Source organism: Antedon mediterranea, chromosome 11, assembly GCF_964355755.1.
Source record: "Antedon mediterranea chromosome 11, ecAntMedi1.1, whole genome shotgun sequence".
NCBI classification, from domain to species: Eukaryota; Metazoa; Echinodermata; class Crinoidea; order Comatulida; family Antedonidae; genus Antedon; species Antedon mediterranea.
The window spans coordinates 9,986,887-10,009,302 of record NC_092680.1 but is presented as its reverse complement, the minus strand read 5'-3'; the positions used below and the strand labels follow the sequence as shown (position 1 = coordinate 10,009,302).

At 33.3% G+C, this 22,416-nt stretch overlaps 1 protein-coding gene across 3 annotated transcripts in view; it reads left to right on the top strand.

Moving 5' to 3' along the window:
- LOC140063232 (semaphorin-2A-like) overlaps positions 1–22,416 on the top strand; it is a 47,649-nt gene that overhangs the window by 4,404 nt on the left and 20,829 nt on the right. For 2 of the 3 annotated variants that reach the window (XM_072109734.1, XM_072109733.1), the window contains exons 2-6: positions 2,342–2,490; positions 5,395–5,507; positions 5,970–6,047; positions 6,844–6,957; positions 16,070–16,229. In XM_072109734.1, the coding sequence (XP_071965835.1) occupies positions 2,373–2,490; positions 5,395–5,507; positions 5,970–6,047; positions 6,844–6,957; positions 16,070–16,229 (583 nt within the window). In that variant the 5' untranslated portion in view covers positions 2,342–2,372. The remainder of the gene's footprint in view (positions 1–2,341; positions 2,491–5,394; positions 5,508–5,969; positions 6,048–6,843; positions 6,958–16,069; positions 16,230–22,416) is intronic. The other variant, XM_072109735.1, reaches the window with a different exon arrangement.

Genomic DNA, 22,416 nt, shown 5'->3' with positions numbered 1-22,416 from the left:
ACAATATACTGTATTTAGTATTAATGAAATTGCATTGCGTATTATTATGGCTCATTGATTATTTGTTTTTAAAAAAGCTACTTACCAAGTGATTTAAAATAATTGTACAATAAGTATTAGCTATTTCTTGAAAGAACTTTGCGAGGCAAACAAATATGGCCTAGTAAAATATAATTAATAATTAGTATCAGTATTATTACTACAGTTGTACATTATTAAATGAAAACCACCAGAGACCAAGTTTTTCCTCCATGCATGCAGAGACTAGGTACTTTGCTACCACATGCTCTACTAATTGGCCACATAATTTGTATTAATAATTTTAAATTATTATTAATAATTACTATTCTAAGAGACTAAGAAGTAATAATTCCATGTATTTTTATGTTACTATTGTAACGAAAGTCTCCGTGTTCTTCCGGGTTTGTTCCCTTTTGGGGGGAGGGGTCTGCGGTAAATAATGAGATAAATCAATTACAATTACAACTTGTGGAGTGGTCTCCTTTATTCTTTCTATGATTCCAAATTATAAGTGAAAACCGATTAAAATAATTAATTTAGATTAGTGTTGATCTTACGCCGGAATTGAAACAACAGCGTAACCAACAGAAACGGCGTAACCACCACAATGGCGTAACCACCAACAATGGCGTAACCACCAACAACGGCGTAACCACCAACAACGGCGTAACCTCCAAAAGCAGCGTAACCACCAACAGCAGCGTAACCTCCAACAGCAGCGTAACCCCCAACAGCAGCGTAACCTCCAACAGCAGTGTAACCTCCAACAGCAACGTAACCACCAAAAATGGTGCAACCTCCAACAGCAACGTAACCACCAACAATGGCGTAACCTCCAACAGCAACGTAACCACCAAAAATGGTGTAACCTCCAACAGCAATGTAACCTCCAACAATGGTGCAACCTCCAACAGCAACGTAACCACCAACAATGGCGTAACCTCCAACAGCAACGTAACCACCAACAATGGCGTAACCACGTACCGGCTAACAGGGTAACCACCAGTAGTCTTAACCACTGGCTAATAGGTGTACCCATCAGCAAAGCAGTATCACAACCACAGGGTGTACCACGGGCTAAGTATCTCACACAGTAGCACAACCAGTAGGCGCAACCTCTGGCTCAGCTATGTCTCAAATAGTAATACAACCAGTAGGTGCAACCTCCGGCTCACTATGTCTCAAATAGTGATACAACCAGTAGGTGCAACCTCCGGCTCATTATGTCTCCAACAGTAACACAACCGGTAGGCTGTACCCTCCGGCTAACTTTACTTACTGTGTCTTAACTCTCCTTTTATTCAACTCTAATTTCCTCTTTCTCTTTTCTCTAATCTTCTCTACACTTTGTTTTCCAATTTCTCTACTTATTTTACATGTCTTTTCCCTGGTTCTCTGCTTTTCCAGCTCCAATCTCTCCCTCCTTTTTAACGCAGCTCGAGTTCACCCTCCATTGCCTTCCTTCTCCAATCCCTCTCTGCCCTTTTTCTCACGTCCGTTCTCTGCTTCTCCTCCTGCCTAACTCTGCCTCCATCTGCCGTCCTCTATTTCTTCAACCCCAAAATCATTACAATATTATTATGATAATTGTACATGTAAAACCTTTGTTCATTGTAAAGGGGAACCCTGTGCTGCGCTGAATTTTGTTTTGATTGGCCAATGGATCAGTGCAATTTTACACACAAAAAAAATTAATAATGTACAATGCAATTTCCTAGAGGTCCATATTCTTAAAATGTTTTTACCTTTTATCTTAAGGTGACAGACTCAGTTTTATTAACTCCATTACTGTATATATGTGGTTCAGCTTGGTTGCTGGGCCGCACATTGGTCCTGGGAACCATATTTTAGGCTGGAAATTAAAAGTTTGGCGAACTCTTTTTTTAGATTATGGTGTATACAGGATCTAGGATTTTGATAAAGAGGGAGCCGATATTGGAAAATAATTGTCTAGGGATTCGGGAAAAAAATATTTCTAGACGCCCGGAGATAGCATCTGAGGTGTCTTTGCCAGTCGATTCTTGTCATACAGTATAATTATCTGAATATACAGTAGTGGGTTTTAAAAACCATATTGACTATACAGCACTGTTTTTTTTTGCTGTTTGGACTGTACAGTACATCAGACGCCAACAAATTTTGTTCCCAGAAAGAACAGATAATTTTACAGGCACTGCTTCGATAGAATAAATCCTTAAAATCTGATCAAAACCAGTCTAATATATTAAGTTACTTCAAGGGAGCTTCTTAAGCAGTAACATTTTTAGTACAGTAACTTGAATCTTGTAATAAAAGTATTAAGTTTTCTTTTTTTTTCTAGAATCAGCAGAATTACTTGAAGGTTTAATTGCATGATGACGCTGTGCATTGCAATTGTCATTTTTGCTGCTATGAATGTTCATTTTTTGTCAGCACAATCATACACTCCTGCTGAAGCCAGCCTAAAGATCAGAGACAGTCAAATAGTTGGTATGTACTGTATTGTTTATTGGTTGGAAACATATTCACAGATCTTCACACCAGATAAATTCTTCATCGTGAAGCTCAGATCAACAATAATATTCTTTTATTTTAATGATAACAAATGATACACCTCCACCAAGACTTTGTCAGAAGACTTTTAAGCAGACCTATCTAATTGGCAAGGGTAATTTGATGGTCAAACTGTATTCGATGTCTGGATTCAATTCAATCACTAATTATAAGTACTAGATGGTACGCTCGCTTCGCTCGCGTACCATCTAGGTCGTGCCCACAGATGGTTCGCGAATACACAGTAATTTCAGCGTCACAAAACTGGCGATTTCAAATGTACGAAGGCCTACCGCAGGACTATAATACATTGTCGTTTACAGAAACGAATAAATAGACACGATGATTTATGTAGTCAACTAAAATTAGCACCCTGGGAATTACTTCCGAAGGAAAAACTTATAACAAAATGAGTCCAAATTTTTGATTTGGACTCATTTAAAGAAACCCAATTTGTGTTTTGTATGGTTTTTTTTTTATATTAGGGTTGAGGGATGGGAAAGCGGATAGGTACAAAGAGGAACAATTTTTAAATATATTCTTTATCCACTCAGTAACGAAGTATTGTTTTCGTGTTTTATAGGCCTATAAATAATATACCTCTAAATACAGTAAAACATTTGCGATTTAATACTTTGTTAAAACTGTCACTGTCATAATCGATTGAAATATTAAAGTACATGTCACGATACACCACTACGACGTTTATTTTATTGGTAATTATTAATTAATACAAACGTTGAGAAGGAACTGTCAGTATAAAGTTTATTTGTATATAATAATGTGTTTATATATCTAACAGTAGATCCTATCCACAATCTCAGTAATAAAGTTTATCTGTATATATTTTTACATTACGAACATTCACAGTAAGAAATGTTCGATTCAAATGAGGACTAAAAATAGTTACAGTATTGTCAAAGTATTGCAAGTTTATTCTCAAAGGGCCCATATATTTACCTACCGTATGTGTTAAATCAAGGGCTCATAAATTTACCTACTTGTGTTAAACCAAACTCTGGCAGACTGAGAGATTGGGATGTTCCATTCATCGCAAATAAATACATTTGTATAATCATATATTAAATCTATCAAAATAGTATTTTTTAAAGAAAATCGGCCTGTCTTCAACATTATGATGGTGTACTTTAGCTGTTCAACCGGTTTTCAGCTATTAAAAACAATTATCGTAGGAGGAGATAGGAAAATACGAAGCCTCCTCGCATTTTTGTGGCGGGTATTTTTTAAGATGGACATCCATTAGACAGTGTATACCACGATCGGAAAACACCCCTATTTGGGGCAAATCGTTGAACCTAAATTCGTTTTAATCGTCAATAACTAATTATCTAACTTAATTTAATTAGTAAACAGGGTTACATCAGGTGGTTAAAATCAGTACCGAAAGTACGAACCAACTTTATATACCATCGAGTAAAAATTCTAGAAGTAAGGCGCGATTTACCGAATTTTGCCCTTACGTAAATTTATATAGATTGTGCTAAATTGCATCAACATCATACAAATGCATGTGTTGACCCCCTGTTATGTGCAACATCCATTAGGAGATTTGAAAGTGGTATTATACTCTATTCGCAACAACCAGACAATAGGGAACTGTTTCCAGTACACACAAAGTACTGTATTATATACACTCTGTAATTAATAACCTTGGATGGCTTAACATTATAAGAATTTATCTTTGTCATAATTAATTTATCTCTGTGATATTATGTATTTCCTTTATTTTGTTACTATGTCATTGAAAGTAAATAAATGTAAAATGCAAAAAAAAAAAAATGTTAGGTAGCATATTACATCTAAATCATGACCAGCATGAAACCACAGATTATGAATTTGTAAATTATTTAAATCATGCATTTATAATTATAATTATCCTGGGCAGATGTTAGTTGATATCACTAAGAACTTTTATTATCCCTTTAACTAAGGGCCTGTTCGTAGGGGTTGAAAATACCAGCTTATTCCCGATTTCCGTTCGCGTGATCCAATTAACTTTTGCCTCAGGCTACAAAAAATTCGAGGTAAAATGTTCACCAAATTTGCAGGTTATTTCAGCGATAATCCAATTATACTCGGCCTTCGAGGATAATAAATCTCCGATAGAGGCAATGTGTCAAATTTTGACAAACGTTCGCTGCCTAGGCCCGTCATTTTTCCTACGAAGCTCTTCCATACACGCTTCGAGAGCGATCGTCAGCTGGTGCTGTCCTTGTTGGTGTAGACCGCTTAGTAGGCCTAGCTTGTCGGGGAGCCGCTGGTCGGTGGTGTTTCCGTCGTGTAACATTGGGCTCAAATTCTTCGTCAATGAGTAAAATAATGGTCGTCAGGAGAAGGCATATTTCGGCAGGATTATCGGCGTTAAGAGGCATAAGGTTTGTCGCAAGGATAAGCAGTGTAAAAGGTAGCAAGTAATTGTTATTGTAAAGAAAGATCGCGAGTAAAAAATATACAACACGAAACTAGCGTGCGAAAATGGGGTCGTAGGTTGTAAAGACAACTGACCTTAAAACGTAATTTCCGGTTTGTGATTCGATTTAAGCGGTTAAATATTTCAAGTACGAACAACGCTCAATTTATAACCCGAGGCATGGGTGAAATTAAGCGCTTATTTTAACCACCGTACGAACACGATCTAAGTAGGCATAATAAACCAAGTTGACTATGGTCCACATTGGTTGGCATTTTAATTGTTATGTTAACACTAGATCACATGGTCTGCATTGACCACCTACTGTACATGTGTATCCAATTTACACAGTTTCAGTTTTTAAGCCCTGTCTCCCTGTATTAAACAAAATTAGATCTGTATTATTTCAGATAAAGTGTTTGAAAATTGTTCTAACGCCAGGGCACTTGTTCGATCAGAAGATAAGATATTAGTTGGATGTAGAAATAAACTCATTCAGTTGAACTTTAACCTTACAGAGATTGTAAGTATTACGTAAAATTTAATAAATTCTTGAGGCCAGTAGTTCTTACATGTACACAAACAAATTTTTTTGTCTCTTCCTGAGAAGATTTTTTTTTTTTACCGTCATTACCTTCCACCAACCTATGTTGATTTTATGGTCAATTGTAGGCTATATTGACAGTTCCTAACTTTTGAACCGGCAACACTCATGCAATTTCAAATTAAATTTTAAATATGTTTTTTTAAACAAACCCACTACCTGAAAATGTTATTTTAAAACTGAAAATAAAATGTATATATGTATTTGAAACGATAAGATAAGGAATCTGTGTCTCACAGATTTCTTCATCTTATCTTTTCAAATTAATAAAATTTCAGTATATCATCTGGCTGTTTGAAATTAATGCTCTATGCCTAATGTTTGTATATAAATGTATGTATATAAAATATAATAAAGTTTATTATATCATGTTTTCTTTAGAAATCGTTAGATTTCAAAGTTTGTGACCTTCCTCCGTTAGAAATTACATGTGAACAGGCAAAGACTACAACAAAAGAAGTAAGTAGGTCTAAATAAAATTGCTTTTTTAGTTGTGTCAGGTCTCTGAACTTTAAGTTTGAGTTTTTATTTTTATTTTCTATAGGATATTTTTAATTTTCTTTAATATCCATGATTGTATTATAAATCTATTGTCTATTGTAGTAGGTGTCATGATTTATCTATTTATTGGTCACACCAACATTGTATATGGAATTTTGAAAGTGTAATGTTGGTAATTATTTTACAATAGGTTTTCTTTATCCATGATTTTGTATTACCTCACCAATATTTATATAATTGATTTAATATCTATATATTAATGCTTCATTATATTGTTCATCATCTATTTTCGACTACCACAACCATAATTTTAAGTCCGTAAGTAGCTGTAGTTTTAAACTGCTGACTGATTGACAGAGTTCAACGTGCATGTCCCTCTCATGAATTCTCTTTGGTAGAATACATTAATTATGGGGGTGTTCACTATCTAAGAGCCTATTAAACATGCGTCACCCACTGTGTAGCCTAAACATTTATTTATCTACATCCCTCAATTTATGATCACGTATTCTGTAATTTTACTGATGCTATTCAATTGTTGTTTTGACGTTCATCGCGGAGAGACTACAGTAAATATATTTCAACAAATTACACAAGAAACTCAAATTGCGAAAATAAAAGGTCACGAAAGAGTTGAAAATGTAAAATCGCAAACATTTTGGGCTTTACACTACAGTAGTTAAAATCTAAATATAAAACATTAAAAATCTAGAAAAAAAAACAAATTCACAACCCATAACATTTTTTCTTTCAGTATTACTGTCAAAACTACATCAGAACAATCATAGAATTATCAGATGATCCTAAAGGAAAATATTTTGTTTGTGGCACAAATGCTCGGACACCTCTTTGCTACTATATCACAGAGGTAAGAAAATAATATATTTATTTTTGTTATGACATTTAGATAATCCTGTCTTTATGATTTAATTGATTATCCGCACTTGGTGGATAACCCCTTGTTATTGTCAGGATCTTTTTTTGTTAAACTTTAATAATCGTGAGGTAAAGAATAATTTTTTTTTTATTTATTATGGTTTAAAAACAACTTCCACACCAGCAGCAAAAGCTGGAAAGGGTGGATTACAATACAAATTATTCCATCAAAATATAAATATGAAAAACAGAAATTACAAGTAAACCTAAAAAGTTACAAAATTCTAGCTAGGTGTACAGTATTTAATACTGTAGGTAATTTAATGCCAATTTGTGCAAAAATATACCTAGTATCAGTCAGTCCTCAGGATGGCTGGTTACCCCAATTTTTAAAAACGTATTATAGAAGCTGATGAGTTGTAGATATCAATTGATGTAAAATTTGTACCTACTGGATGTTCTGACGTCACCATATGGCCACTCGAATTTAACGAAATTGAATTTTGTCTATCTGTGTCATGACGTCATCATATGGCCAGTTGAATTAAACAAGTCAGATTTTCATCTCTTCCGTAAAAATTCAACGCATTTAAAATAGCGCGCATCTCGCTTTTTCGTGTAAAAAAGTCTTATTAAAAAATGTTTAATAATGTAATTATGTAGATAATTATCTTATAAAATTGCTATCTTTATATTACATTTTGATGATGTCATCAAGTTAAAAATTGGATTAAAAAATGGATCTCGTAATATTATCTTTGTTAAACTGTATATAACATAATACAGAGTATTCCGTAAAAACTGTTCAGTGTTAAATGCTGTACAATTCAACATAGGATGGCATAATAATTGTCGGCGTTCATATAATGTATGTGGTGCATGTTGCGTTTGTGCGGAAAACCCGAACTCGTCAAAGTGATGAGTTTAAACCTAGTTTTTTTTTTTTGGGGGGGGGGGGGGTTAAATAACCTCTTGTTATTGTCACAAACTTTTTTTTTTTTGGTTATCTGCACTTGACCGTTAATTGGTTATCCGCACTTGGCGGATAACCCCTTGTTATTACTCTAGTAGCTAGATCAACTTTCGTATGCACTTTGAGGTCCAGAGAATTTGACTTCAGAAATTGGTTTAGGATGGTCAAACAATCATTATTGGCTTGGTTACACATTTTGAAAATGTGGCGAAAGGTCAAAAGGTCAGGGTAAAAGGTTATCAAACTAAACACCAATAGGTCCTTAAATCTCGACAACCACTGGTCACAGCGAGGTAATTTTGGTCTCAAATTGATCAGAAGGTATACATTTATATTCAGTCTAATGGGATATTTTAGTCAAAAATAACCGGAAATGCCATTTATGACCTTTGACCCACACCCCAGGGCATGTATGTATCTCCGTAACTATTGACCGTAGACACTTGAATTTGGTCTTAAATTGTTTGAAATAAACATTTTGTTATTTGTTGCACATTTTTAAAAATGTTACAAAAGGTCAAGGGGTTAGGGTCAAGGGTTATATGAACAAATATAAATAGATACTTGTATCTCGGCAACCACTGGTCGCAGCAAGTCAATTTTAGTCTCAAAATGTTCAGAAGGCATGCTTTCATATTCAATTTAATGGGAAATTTTAGTCAAAAATTATCAGAAATGCCATTTCTGACCTTTGACCCACATATCATGGCTTCTTCATATCTCTGTAAGTACTAGTCGTAGAAACTTAAATTTGGTATCAAATTGTTCGAAATATACATATTTACATTCATTGTAATAGAAAATGGGGTTAAAAGATGAACAGAAATACTATTACTAATGTTTCAAACAAAAATCATATCTCTACATAACAATATCCTTAGACAGTAATGTTATGCAATAACTGATACTTTAAATTGTTTCAATTTCAAGTACTAGTTATTGCTGTCCCCAAGAACATTTTCATAGAAACGTCAAGCTCAACAGTTCTTTTCAGAATGCTAGAAGTAACTTGCCATGTGTATCCAATTAAAGGCCCCGGGCATTTATTGTTCAAAGGGGTTTTTAGGGGGAGGGGAGGCATCTTTATTTGGGGTATAATATGGTAATATGTATAATCAAATAAATACCACCTACAGTAGATGTAAAATAAAATACAGCACAATTAATATCAAAAAGTGACAAAAAAATGCTTGGTATTGTAGATTATGGTAGTTAATGTAATGTGTTGTGATACAATTATTGTGTAAATGCATGTGGTGAGCGTATTCCACATGATGTTCTATTGGAGGGAATGGTGGTGTTTATTTGAGGGAGGCTTTTATTCAAAGCGGGTGTTAATTCGAATAAATACTCTAATTTTAATAATTATAATTCGTTTCTCAACTGATAAAAGGTACTTTACATGATTCGTTTTCTTCTTTATGCTTTTTAACGAAATGTTTCTGTCTTATAATAATCTATATATAAATTTACGTTAGGGCAAAAATCGGTAAATCGCGCGTTATTTCTAGAATGTTTAGTCGATCGTATATAAAGTTGGTTAGAATCTCGGTACTGATTTTAACCACCTGATGTAACCCTGTTTACTAATTAAATTGAGTTAGATAATTAGTTATTGACAATTAAAACGAATTTAGGTTCAACGATTTGCCCCAAATAGGGGTGTTTTTCGATCGTGGTATACACTGTCTAATGGATGTCCGTCTTGAAAAATACCCGAAGACAATAATACGAGGATGCTTCGCATTTTCCTATCTCCTCCTACGATAATTGTTTTTAATGGCTGAAAACCGGTTGAACAGCTCGAGTACAGCATCATAATGTTGAAGACAGGCCCATTTTCTTTAAAAAATACTATTTTGATAGATTTAATATACGTTTATATAAATGTATTGATTTGCGATGAATGGAACATTCCAATCTCTGTTACACAAGTGTCTATTCCCTCAGGCGTCGTAAAGGCAAGTACTGTATACTCATAACAGAAATTCGATCCATTTTTTTTCCAATCTGTACTGCAGAGGTTGGATATAATTTTTTTTTAAACGGATAATGAGCTAGCGTTTCAGTCGCCGTATATTATGTACAAATCTTTATTATTGCATTTAAACCACCCACATCATCACCCTTCCCTCACTGGCATGAGTAGCGTTGTAGCCTAAAGCCAGTAGAGGATAAGCCTATATGGTGCATCCCATGCCCTAAACGCAGAACAACTTTGGTGGGTAGGGTAGGGACCAACTTAATTATGAATCAGCTCTAAGAAACTATTGAAAACCATTAGGCCTACTAATTAAGTTGAGTTAGATAATTTAATATTTATTGACGATTAAATCGAATTTATGATTTTCTCCGAATAGAGGTGGTTTTCACAAATTGTTTAACATTATATATAAACATACGTCGTAGTGTATCGTTACATGTACTGTACTATTTCAATCGACTACGACGGTGATAGTTTCAACAAAGTATTACATCGCAATGTTTTACTGTGTTTAGTGGTATATTATTTGTAAAACATGAAAACAATTTCATTACAATATTTCGTTATAAAATAAAGAATATAATTAAAAAATTTTCCTCTTTGCACCCATCCTCTTCCCCATCCCTCAACCATAATGTTACATACAAAACACAAAATAAGTTAGTTTAAATCTGACTTTTAAAACAATTGGTCTCATTTTGTGACAAGTTTCTCTTTCGGAAGTAATTCCCAGGGTGCTAATTTTAGTTGAGTACATAAATCACAGTGTATATTTATTCGTTCCTGTAAACAACATGTATTATTGTCCTGCATTATTGTACATTTGAAATCGCCAGTTTTTTAACGCTGAAATCATTATGTATTTGAGAACCATCTGTGGGCACGACCTAGATGGTACGCGAGCGAAGCGAGCGTACCATCTAGTAGAATAAAAGTGACACTGTCATAGATAACATTAAATGGATCTTCTCTTCCAGGTGCCAGTATAATGATATAAAACAATGACACATCATTATCGTGACACAATTGCACTCATAATGGATCTTCATTCTATCATCTGTTTGTTTGTGACTACAATTTGACATCAATCTTTTGCATATTTTTAAACGCCAATACATAGTTTCATTACTATTGTACAATATGTCCAGCTTTCCCGAAAACAACAACAACAACAACAACAACAACTTCTGATGCTTTTATTGTCAATGCATTCAGTACCTAAAACATGTCAAAGTTTCTAGTGGTACTGATAATAAATCTCCAGAAACATATATTGTTTTATTATCTACACTGGGAACAGACGTGTATAATATACACCGACAAAACTTATACATATTATGTATAAGTTTTGTCGGTAACATTCAAAAATATTATTCAACAGTGTTACGGAATAATGACAATGAATTGGTCTATTATAGTTGTCTCTGATACCTTTTATTACATGATTGTACTTGCACCAGGATAGAATGAGGTTTAATCCAGTTATTATTCTTATTATATTAATTAATTTTTTTTTATCTGGGGTGTATTTATTTGATTATACATGTTACCATTATTACACCCAAACAAAATAGACGCCTTCCCTGAATAAATAAATGTCCGGGCCTTTTATTCGAGTAATTGTGGTAAGCTACTTCTAGCATTCTTAACTGTTGAGCTCGAGTATTTATTCGAATTAACACCCGCTTGGAATAAAAGCCTCCCTCAAATAAACGCCACCATTCCCTCCAATAGAACATCATGTGGAATAAACGCTCCGCCACATGCATTTACAAAATAATTGTATCACAACACATTTTATTAACTACCATAATCTACAATTTACAATTTACAATTTATTGATTATACATATTACCATATTATACCCCAAATAAAGATGCCTCCCCTCCCCCTAAAAACCCCTTTGAACAATAAATGCCCGGGGCCTTTAATCGGATACACATGGCAAGTTACTTCTAGCATTCTGAAAAGAACTGTTGAGCTTGACGTTTATATCAAAATGTTCTCGTGGACAGCAATAACTGGTACTTGAAATTGAAACAATTTAAAGTATCAGTTATTGCATAACATTACTGTGTAGAGATATGTTTTTTGTTTGAAACATTACTAATACTAATAGTATTTTCTGTTCATCTTTTAACCACATTTTCTATTACAATGAATGTAAATATGTATATTTTGAACAATTTGATACCAAATTTAAGTTTCTACGACCAGTACTTACAGAGATATGAAGATGCCCTGGTATGTGGGTCAAAGGTCAGAAATGGCATTTCTGAGCATTTTTTACTAAAATGCCCCATTAGACAGAATATAAATGTATGCCTTCTGAACAGTTTGAGATCAAAATTGACTTGCTGCGACCAGTGGTTGCCGAGATACTAGTACCTTTATTTATTTGTTTATATAACCCTTGACCCTGACCCTTTGACCTTTTGTAACATTTTTCAAAATAACAAAATATATATTTCGAACAATTTAAAACCAAATTCAAGTGTCTACGACAAGTAGTTACGGAGATAAATACATGCCCTGGGTTGTGGGTCAAAGGTCAGAAATGGCATTTCCGGTCATTTTGAACTAAAATGTCCCATTAGACTGAATATAAATGTATACATTCTGATCAATTTGAGACCAAAATAACTTCGCTGTGACCAGTGGTTGTTGAGATTTAAGGACATATTGGTGTTTGGTCTTATGACCTTTCACCCTGACCTTTTGACCTTTCACCACATTTTTAAAATGTGTAACCAAGCCAAAAATGATTGTATGACCACCCTAAACCAATTTCTGAAGTCAAATTCTCTGGACCTCAAAGTGCATACGAAAGTTGATCTAGCTACTAGAGTATATTGTCATGATCTTTTTTTTTTCTTTATTTTTTTTCTATCTTCTTTCTTTCCAACAAATTTTGTTCGTCGGGTATCTCTAATTCTTGTTAACAAAAGATTGTATAACTTTGTCAGTAGATTGACCTCTAACTGTAGATGTGCAAGAACTGCGTTATATGACTTTGAAGTCGCGCAGCGTAACTTACGCGCGATTTTATAAATGTTATTGTTGCTAAAAAATTCTGAGCAAAAAATTATTTTTTAATGAAACTTTATAAAAGTGTATGTCATAATATGGAGCAACTTTTAACATGATAAAAAAGGCGTTCTACGCAAAAAAAATTATGCGCAAAATTTCAAAATTAATTTCTAATCAATTTCGTGTACATTTCAGTTCATATGAGCATTTCAAAATTTTGAGCGTAGAAAAATGGTTTTTGCAATTGATTTTTGTTTTTCATACCTTCTGTAGTAGATTTTATTCATTTTGATTTTAAACTTTAATTGCAAAATAAGGACGCTGGTTAAACTTATACCTATTTTAAATCAGTTATAGCTCTTCAGGATGGCAGGTTACCCCATTTAAAAAAATGTATTATGGAAGCTAATGAGTTGTAGATATCAATTCATGTACAATCTGTACCTACAGAAGGTTCTGACGTCACTATATGGTCACTCAAATTTTAAAAATAGATTATTTTTCTCTTTTGTACTAGTTAATCCCTTTTAATAGAGCGCATCGCGCTAATGTGTTCTCCATTTTCTCCTAGATTTCAATATGTTCTTGCTAAATCAATTCTCTTTCACATGCGTTAAAAAAATTTAAATTTTTGTTACGTCATATTAACAAACGTGAGTTACCTAATTTCATCTATACAGTATATTTTAATCTGTTATAGCTCATCGGAATGATAAGTGGCCCACATGATTAAAACTTATGGAAAGCTGTTGAATTGTAGATGAATTAATTTCATATACAAATTTTATCTATCTGCTGTCATGACGTCATTATATGGCCAGTCACATTTTCATATCTTTTATAAAAGTTCATCGCGTTAAAAAAAAAGCGCATCTCACTTTTACGTGCCCAAAATTCTTCGAATTTTTATTAATGTAATTATCTAGATATTTATCTTCTAAAATATTACCTTTATATGTCAATTTGATGACATCATCATGCTAATAATTGGATTAAAAAGATGAGTCTCGTAATTTTGTGCTACACTGTACATAATAGTACTGTATATTCTGTAAATACTGTAATATGCCGTATGACACAAAATAGATACAATTCAGCACTGTAGGATGGCATAATAATATATATTAATATAAACAAATCAGGCAAAGAACATTAATTCTAAACCACCCGGTGATATACTGAAATTTAATTAATTAATTTGAAACGATAAAGATGAGGAAATCTGTGAGAATGAGAAAAAGTCACCCCCAACCGAGACTCGAACTCGGACCGCCTGCTTGATATGCAGATGTCTTAACCATTAGACCACTGGGGCTTTCTCATGGTATTGTTCAAACTCGATTGGATAGCGACTCTTTAACATTCTCGGCATGGTATGGTGGAACAGCACTAGTCCTCAGTTGTACGCACGCGCACCACAGATCAAATTGATACGCCCTCATCTTTCAGTATTTTTATTCACGAGGCGGGATCTCCGAAGAGATACTTTTATATATATAAACAAATCAGGCAAAGAACATTAATTCTAAACCGCCCGGTGATATTCTGAAATTTAATTAATTAATTTGAAACAATATATTTTACCAAAAAAGTGACAAGTTCAAATCTACTGTAGTTTTGTTCTGTTTTCATGTACGTTTTTTTGTCTATATGGCAGAGAAAGAAAGTTACAAATGCTTTTTAAAATCTAGGTGTGTCAGAAATGAAAACACTGGAGATTAGTGATTGTATACAGTATATGCAAGGATCTCGACTGAATCCTCTTGATTTATTCTCGCAATAGGCTACGTGAAAACTACAACAAGTAGCAACATAAACCAGTACATTATAGAGTATACAATGATACGAATCACAGCATTGTACAATATAGTCATATTATTATTATTATTTCTAAGTTTTAAACTATATTGTTTACCTCCTTGCATCTCTAAATCTTTTCGTATCAGTTGTTGTTAGTCTGGGCTCCAGACGAAGTTTTGTCTTAATATTACTATTAGTAAAAATATAAATATTTTTGCACATGTCGTTTCATATGTTTATTACTTGAGTTTGAATACTCCGTCTGGGGAAAAAACGCATAAGTCACATGGTTTGACACCAAGAATTCTTGGTGCATAGATTATCCAGTTGACTAGTTTCAGCCGCATGTGATTGGCTACTCACTCGTACGCTGTTTTGATATTTATATTTTAGAATTTCAAGGACTCACAACAACTAAGATGATGCGCATGCGCTATGTTACGTTTAGACAATGTGTGGAGACGTACAGTACACACGTGTGTACTTTTGTACATTGATAAAAGTTTCTGAAGGCAAGAAATGATTTTATATGCCTAGTTGTCTGGTAAACATTTGATGGGATTTTCTCCAAGAACATGAAAACTCTTCTTGATATGATAGGCTAGCTTCTCCACAAATCAAACATTGAATGGATTTATTATGCTGAGATTATTTAATTCCCACCCAGACCCTGTCCTCCTAGCCTGTCGTGTCCGTGGTGGTGTAGCTCTGTTGGGCTGTCTTGGTGGGGGTATGTACCTTATTGACGTTTTATGGCAGGTCATAGGCTACGTACGAGTTAAGTAGGCCTACGAAGGAGGCCTAGACAATTAATAAACAAAACAACTTGGCAGCACTATTTTATATTTCCTTGGCAACACGATTTTATATTTCAACAGTTGTTCAGTCTCGATTGTACATTCAGCACTGTACGTACTCGATCTTTTCATTTTTAAACAAAATGATCATTGGTTGATTCGAAATCCATATTTACATACCGCCCGCCCTATAGCCAAATACAATATGATAACCTACGTCATTCTTATCGGATGTTTGTGGTCTGCAAATTGATTTCTATGTGTTTCAGAAGTCTGTATTTTCAGACAAAAATCAAAACGACGACGTGTGGAATGACATAAAAAAGACAATAAATACAGACTTGTTGTCAGTAACTCCTGAACCCTAACCTATAAATAGAGGGTGCTCGCATTGTCTAAATCTTTATCTTCAATATGAGCCGAAATTATCATGTCTTCTGTTACTCTCCTTAATATTCATGTCAAGTATTACGTTCATTTTCCAAGCGCTTAATTAATTTATCTATGCTTTTTTATTAAGAATTTCGAAAGAGATCCAAGAAATCCCAAGTTAATTGAAGAATGTGTAGTTGATGACAATGGTGAGAATCCTGCCCTTGGATTATACAGTGGTAAAGAGATTGGAGCATTCAATCCAAATCAGAATATATCATCTATACTTGTCAATATACCACACTCAGGTAAATGCTGTATGTATATTGAGTGTAATTATATAATTATATGAGATAGGGTTTCAGTAACTAAATATAAAAAATGTTATTATATGCATATTGTGTGTAATTATATGAGATAGGGTTTCTGTAACTAAATATAAAAAATATTGTATGTATATTGTGTGTAATTATATGATAGGGTTTCTGTAACTTATATAAATGAATGGATACGGCAATAGAAAGAGGATTTGTTTACTCTATTAATTTCTTTCTTAACTCTCACTTCTTCTGAACCTCTCATATTCTTTATTATATAACACCTATATAAATTCCTGTCATTTGATTGGACGAATGTGGGTCACATGGCGTGCAATAGTACGCACTATTCAACGATCGTTAAATAGTACTTTTTGAAACATTTTTGTGTACGAAAAAAAAACGTCTCGCGGATGAAAAAAAATCTAGTACACAAATTATCCTATGATATGGCTCTGTACTGTGAAATACAACAGCGCCACCTGTCGTCTGGTCTCAGTTTCGTTTTTCTTTTAAACATTTGAGTACGAAATTTATTTAGGAATTTATTTAGATGTTATATAAAACAAATAATGAATGTTTTGTATTCGTGTAATGGTACAAATAATGGCACTTGGTGAATGATGAAAGGTTATATTTCAACTCGGCTCCGCCTCGTTGAAATATAACCTTTCATCATTCACCTCGTGCCATTATCCGCCGAGTTGAAATATAACCTTTCATCATTTACCAAGTGCCATTATTTGTACCATTACACTCATAAACATTCATTATTTGTATATTAACTCTCATTTTCTTTCTAACCTCTCATTCTCTTTCTTAACTCTCACTTCTTCCATACCTCACGTTTTCTTTCTTAACTCTCATTTCTTTCTTACCTCACATTTTATTTCTTAACGCTCACTTCTTCCGTACCTCTCATATTCTTTCTTAACTCTTACTTCTTCAATGGCGGATCTAGGGGGTGAAGAGGGTGGCTAGCCCCCCTTAATTCTAAAAAAAAAAAAGATGCAACCAACCTGCGACCGTCGCTAGACGTAGATTTTGACGCACCTGACTCTTTTAATTAAGAAGAGTAGGCTAGAGCTAGGGTTAGCATTACTGTATAGTTGTGTAAATTAGGCCTACATAGTGATGAATGAAAGAGCTAAGATTTTAATTACTATTTATGAAATTCAAGATTTTAAAAAGAAAATGCGATTTAAAATCTTTGGAAAATATCCACAAGTTATTTTCAAAACATACGCACTCCTAGTACCAGCGTCACGTTGTCTAGCTCGCTCCTCATGTGAATGCTGATGTCATCACTCTTAAAAAATACACCATTTTCCATTTTAGATTACCGCCCTGGTCCGTGTGTGCAAGAGTTAGCATGGTATATTTACACCCCTGTACAGAGTGGTGTGTAATATCGTGAACTTTTTTCATGCCTATGAAGGTTTTTTTATATATAATAGTATATGCAGTATAAACGATAAAAATAAACTAGAACTATGGTGTTCTTTTATTATTTCATAGGCATAAAATAAACATGAAATGTCTTGTATGTACAGTACACTACTGAAAAAAAGTGTGTGGCGTATTTGGCGTTTTATTGATTTGTGTTATAGATTACTGCAATCATTGTACTGTATTTACTAAATTACATTGAGTTATTCACCAGGCTGTAGGGTATACAGTATATCTGAGGTTAACAGACCACCAAAACACAGTACCATATACTAACACATGCACTATCGAGGCATTTTCGGAGTACCGCATTACCAAATGTTCATTTTGTTTGAAGTATTTTTCTATCAAAGTTTATTATTAGTTCGTCAAAAAAGATCCGTACAGTATTAAGGAAGGATTTAATTATATTTACATTATGTAACTGTTGTTATTAAATGTAATGGAAACAGTTGCTCTGCCTATTAAACAGTGTGTGAGCATCCATTTTTTCAAAAATGTTCTGAGGCCCCAAATTTGTATTAATGCAAATAGGTAAGTTGTAGATATGAATTCTTGTAAAATTGTTGCCTCTCGGATGTTATGACGTCATCGTTTGGCCACCAGAATATAAAAGTGACGAGTTCAAATCTAGTTCGAATTATTATCCTCAACTTCATAACATTTTTTCAAGAACATACAATTATCAAAACTAAGATGAATATTTTACAATAGGTATAAACAAAGATTTATTTTGTAAGAACCAAAAAATCATAAGCGAACTTACAGCGATAAATATTGGAAATTGTAAGTCTCATTAATTGCTAAGCACAGCATGGTTATTATTTAACATTTGGTAAATCAATTGCTTATACAGCACATACTGTAGGCCTACGATATGAGTGTCACAAACTCCCTTACGTATGTTTCCGAGCGGTTGAAAATACTTTAGGAACTCCGTTGTGACATAAAAGTATACACCAAAAGTCCACAAAGTTGTAAAATAACTCAAAACAAAGCTTTAATTTCAATCAACTTCAACTTTCAACAATCCAGTAAGCACTTAACAGCTTCACAGTAACTTTTACAATCGAATACCCAACCTCTAATATCCAACCTTCTTCAAAATAAATGCTTCAAACAAAAATCCTTCTCCCTCCTCCCTACTGGAATGTTCCTGATTGTACTTATTAATTATACATGGTTTCTTAAATCAAAACATCTTATTCTAGAATGTAGACACTATTTATTAAAAAACTATCCAATCTCATAGATAATAACATACCTACAAAAAGTAATAAGCCAAATGGTAATACAAAGAAAAACCCATGGATCACAACAGGAATTTTGATTTCAATAAAAAAAAAAAATAAACTTTATAAAAAATACCTTAAAAACCCAACACAATTATTAAAACAAATATTTAAAAAGTACAAAAACAAATTAACTCATTTAATTAGAATTCGGAAAAAAACAATATTATTCCAAAAAACTGGATGCGGCTCGACACGATTCAAAGCAAACATGGAAAGGAACTCGTCACTACGGACGAGTTAGGTTATCCGCATCGCAAAAGCCACGCGCACGCCACACGTCGGAATATTGCACGCAGAAAAAAGATTATGCCATTGAAAACAAATTTAGTGCGTTCTCTGTTTTGCGTCACGTATAAGTATATACGGTATACACTATATTCTGTATACGTACTACATACAGTGCAGAATAGGTGAAAATAAGGGACCAAAGTTATTGACGCTTTTGGACATGATGACGTCATCACAATTTAAAAAATGGTAGATTATGCGAACGATAATTGATTGGCCTAGACAATATAACAAAATGGGGGGAAATGGAATACGGATAAGTGGAGATGCGATCTATTAAATGTGATGAGCTATGCGAAAGAGACAAAAATCCTATATTTTATATTCGAGTGGCCATACGATGACGTCACAATGTCCGGTTAGCTTAATCGATGCATGATTCTATATCTACAACTCATCTACTTTCAGAATATGTAAACAAAAATAAAATTCACCATGTAGTTTAAAATCTATGACTGTTCAAAAAAAGGTATAATTTTGACACAATTTTGAATTTTTTTTTCAAAAACGCGCGCAAATTGTTCGATTTTACGTGCTCGTATGACGTGATTTTAAGTCGAAATTGTTTGAAAGTTGGTAAAATTACTAGAGAAGGCTGAAAAAACAAAAATCAAGCCAAAAAAAGATGTTTTTGCGCTACGTGCGCAAGCGCGCGTAAAAATATTGCGCACGCGTGGGAATTTTTGAAATGCTCAAAATGACATGAAACGCATAGAAAGTTGATTAGAAATGAATTTTGCGCATTTTGAAATTTTGAACGCGCGTAACTTTATGTGAAACATGCCATTTTTAATCCATAGAAAGTTTGAGCATGATATAACTTAAATTTTCACCAAGTTTCAATAGAAAATGACTTTTGGTTTTTAATCTATGATCAATCATTGAAATTCATAAAATCGCGCGTAACTTACGCTGCGCGACTCGAAATTAAAAAAAAAAAGTTTGTTGCACATCTACAGCTACAGAGCAATCTTTTGACAAAGTTATACAATCATATGTTGGCCAAAATTAGAGATACGCTGCGAACAAAAATCGTGGAAAGAAAGAAGAACATAGAAAAAAAAAAAGAAAAAAAAAAAGATCCTGACAATAACAAGGGGTTATCCGCCAAGTGCGGATAACCAAAAAAATCGAGTGTTAGGCCAAATGAGGTAATTAACCATAGTAATAAAACTTTGGTATGTGATCCAAAAGGTATGTATGACGCTTTTAATGACTTCTTCTCCAACATTGGAAATGAATTAGCAAACAAAATACCAAATGTAAACAATTCTGACTTTAAACAATATATGAAACTGAAAGAGAGTCAATCCCAATCTATATTTTTCAATCCTACGAATGAAGAAGAGGTTATTGAAATAGTTAGTCAAATCAAAAATTCAAATTCAGAAGGTGTTGATAACTTAAGTAATCGCATTCTAAAACATATTATTGCTGCTGTGGCATCTCCTCTTGTACATATCTTTAACCTCTCTCTTGAGACAGGCATGGTCCCTGATAGTATGAAAGTAGCTAGAGTAGTTCCAATTTTTAAATCTGGCAATAAAAGTGATGTCAGTAATTATAGGCCAATCTCTATTCTGCCTACCGCTTCAAAAATTCAATTATATCACAAAGTTTAACATCCTTAATAATGCACAATATGGTTTCAGAAAAAACAGTTCTACTTTTATGGCCGTTATAGATCTGGTTGAACGAATAACCGATGCGGTTGATAAGAAAAAAAATACCATCGGTATATTTATTGATTTGTCAAAAGCGTTTTGACACCATCAACCATGATATACTTCTAAAAAAATTGGAACACTATGGCATAAGAGGCACGGCACTTAAATGGTTTAGAAACTATATTAGTGGAAGGAAACAATTTACGTCTATTGATAACACAAGTTCGTGTTTGATGGATATAAATTGCGGTGTACCACAGGGTTCAATTCTGGGGCCTCTACTTTTTATTTTGTACATTAACGATGTATTTAATTGCTCAAACTCGTTATCTTTTGTTTTATTTGCTGAGGACACAAATATATCTGCATCTCACGAAAACTTGGATACGCTCATAGATCTAGTTAATGGTGAACTAAAAAATGTTTCGGATTGGTTCATGTGCAATAAACTATCAATCAACGTTAAAAAAACTAATTACATAATTTTCCGCAATCAGCGAAATCCAAGTAAATTAGAGAATGTAAATATTTATGTCAACAATAAAAGAATAGATACTGTAGAGTTAAATCGACTAAATTCCTTTGAGTACATATTGATGAATTTCTCACATAAGAATCACATCAATGTTACAGCTAGGAAAATATCTCCGTAGGCATACTATATAAAGTAAGACATTTTATACAAATCACTCATTGAACCAGTATTAAATTATTGCAACATAATATGGTGTAGTACATTTCCAAGTTATCTAGATGAGTTATTTAAACTCCAGAAAAGGGCATTACGAGCTATAAGTATAACATGGTCAAAGTTTAATGATTCAATGACTGAATGTTTCTATAAATTTAAACTTCTTAAAATTGCGGATATCAATAGGTACCAAATTGGGCTTTTCATGTATAATGTTACTACTAATCAGGACGTGCGTTTTTCATCGCTCTTTATTAAAAATGGTTCTTACCATTATTATAATACAAGATCTAAAGACAAAATGAGACTCAGAAAACGTAATCGTACTTCTACTAGTTTTACTGTGTCATGTGTGGGACCTAAATTGTGGAATGACTTGAATTACGAACTACAAAGTACCAAATCAATATTTATATTTAAATCATTGTTTAAAGAACATTTATTATCATTTTACAAATAATTTTAAAATAATACTTGTTGCAGGATTTAGCTTTTTTTATTATTTATGTTTTAGTTTTTAGGCTAGTAGTTAGGGATGTAGGGGGACACAATTAATCAAGCTCTTTTGAGTTTTTATGTGTTTCCTTTTTATTTTTTTTTTTTTATGTTCTCATATATTGTTGTATATTTTCATGATTGATGATGAATAAAGAATATTTGAATTTGAATATGATAATGTGTTAGGAATGGTAATTTATTACAATGTTATAACCAAGTAAATTAATGATATTCAGTTGCCAAATACATTATATAATACGATAACTTACAATATTTGTTTATTTCGTTAT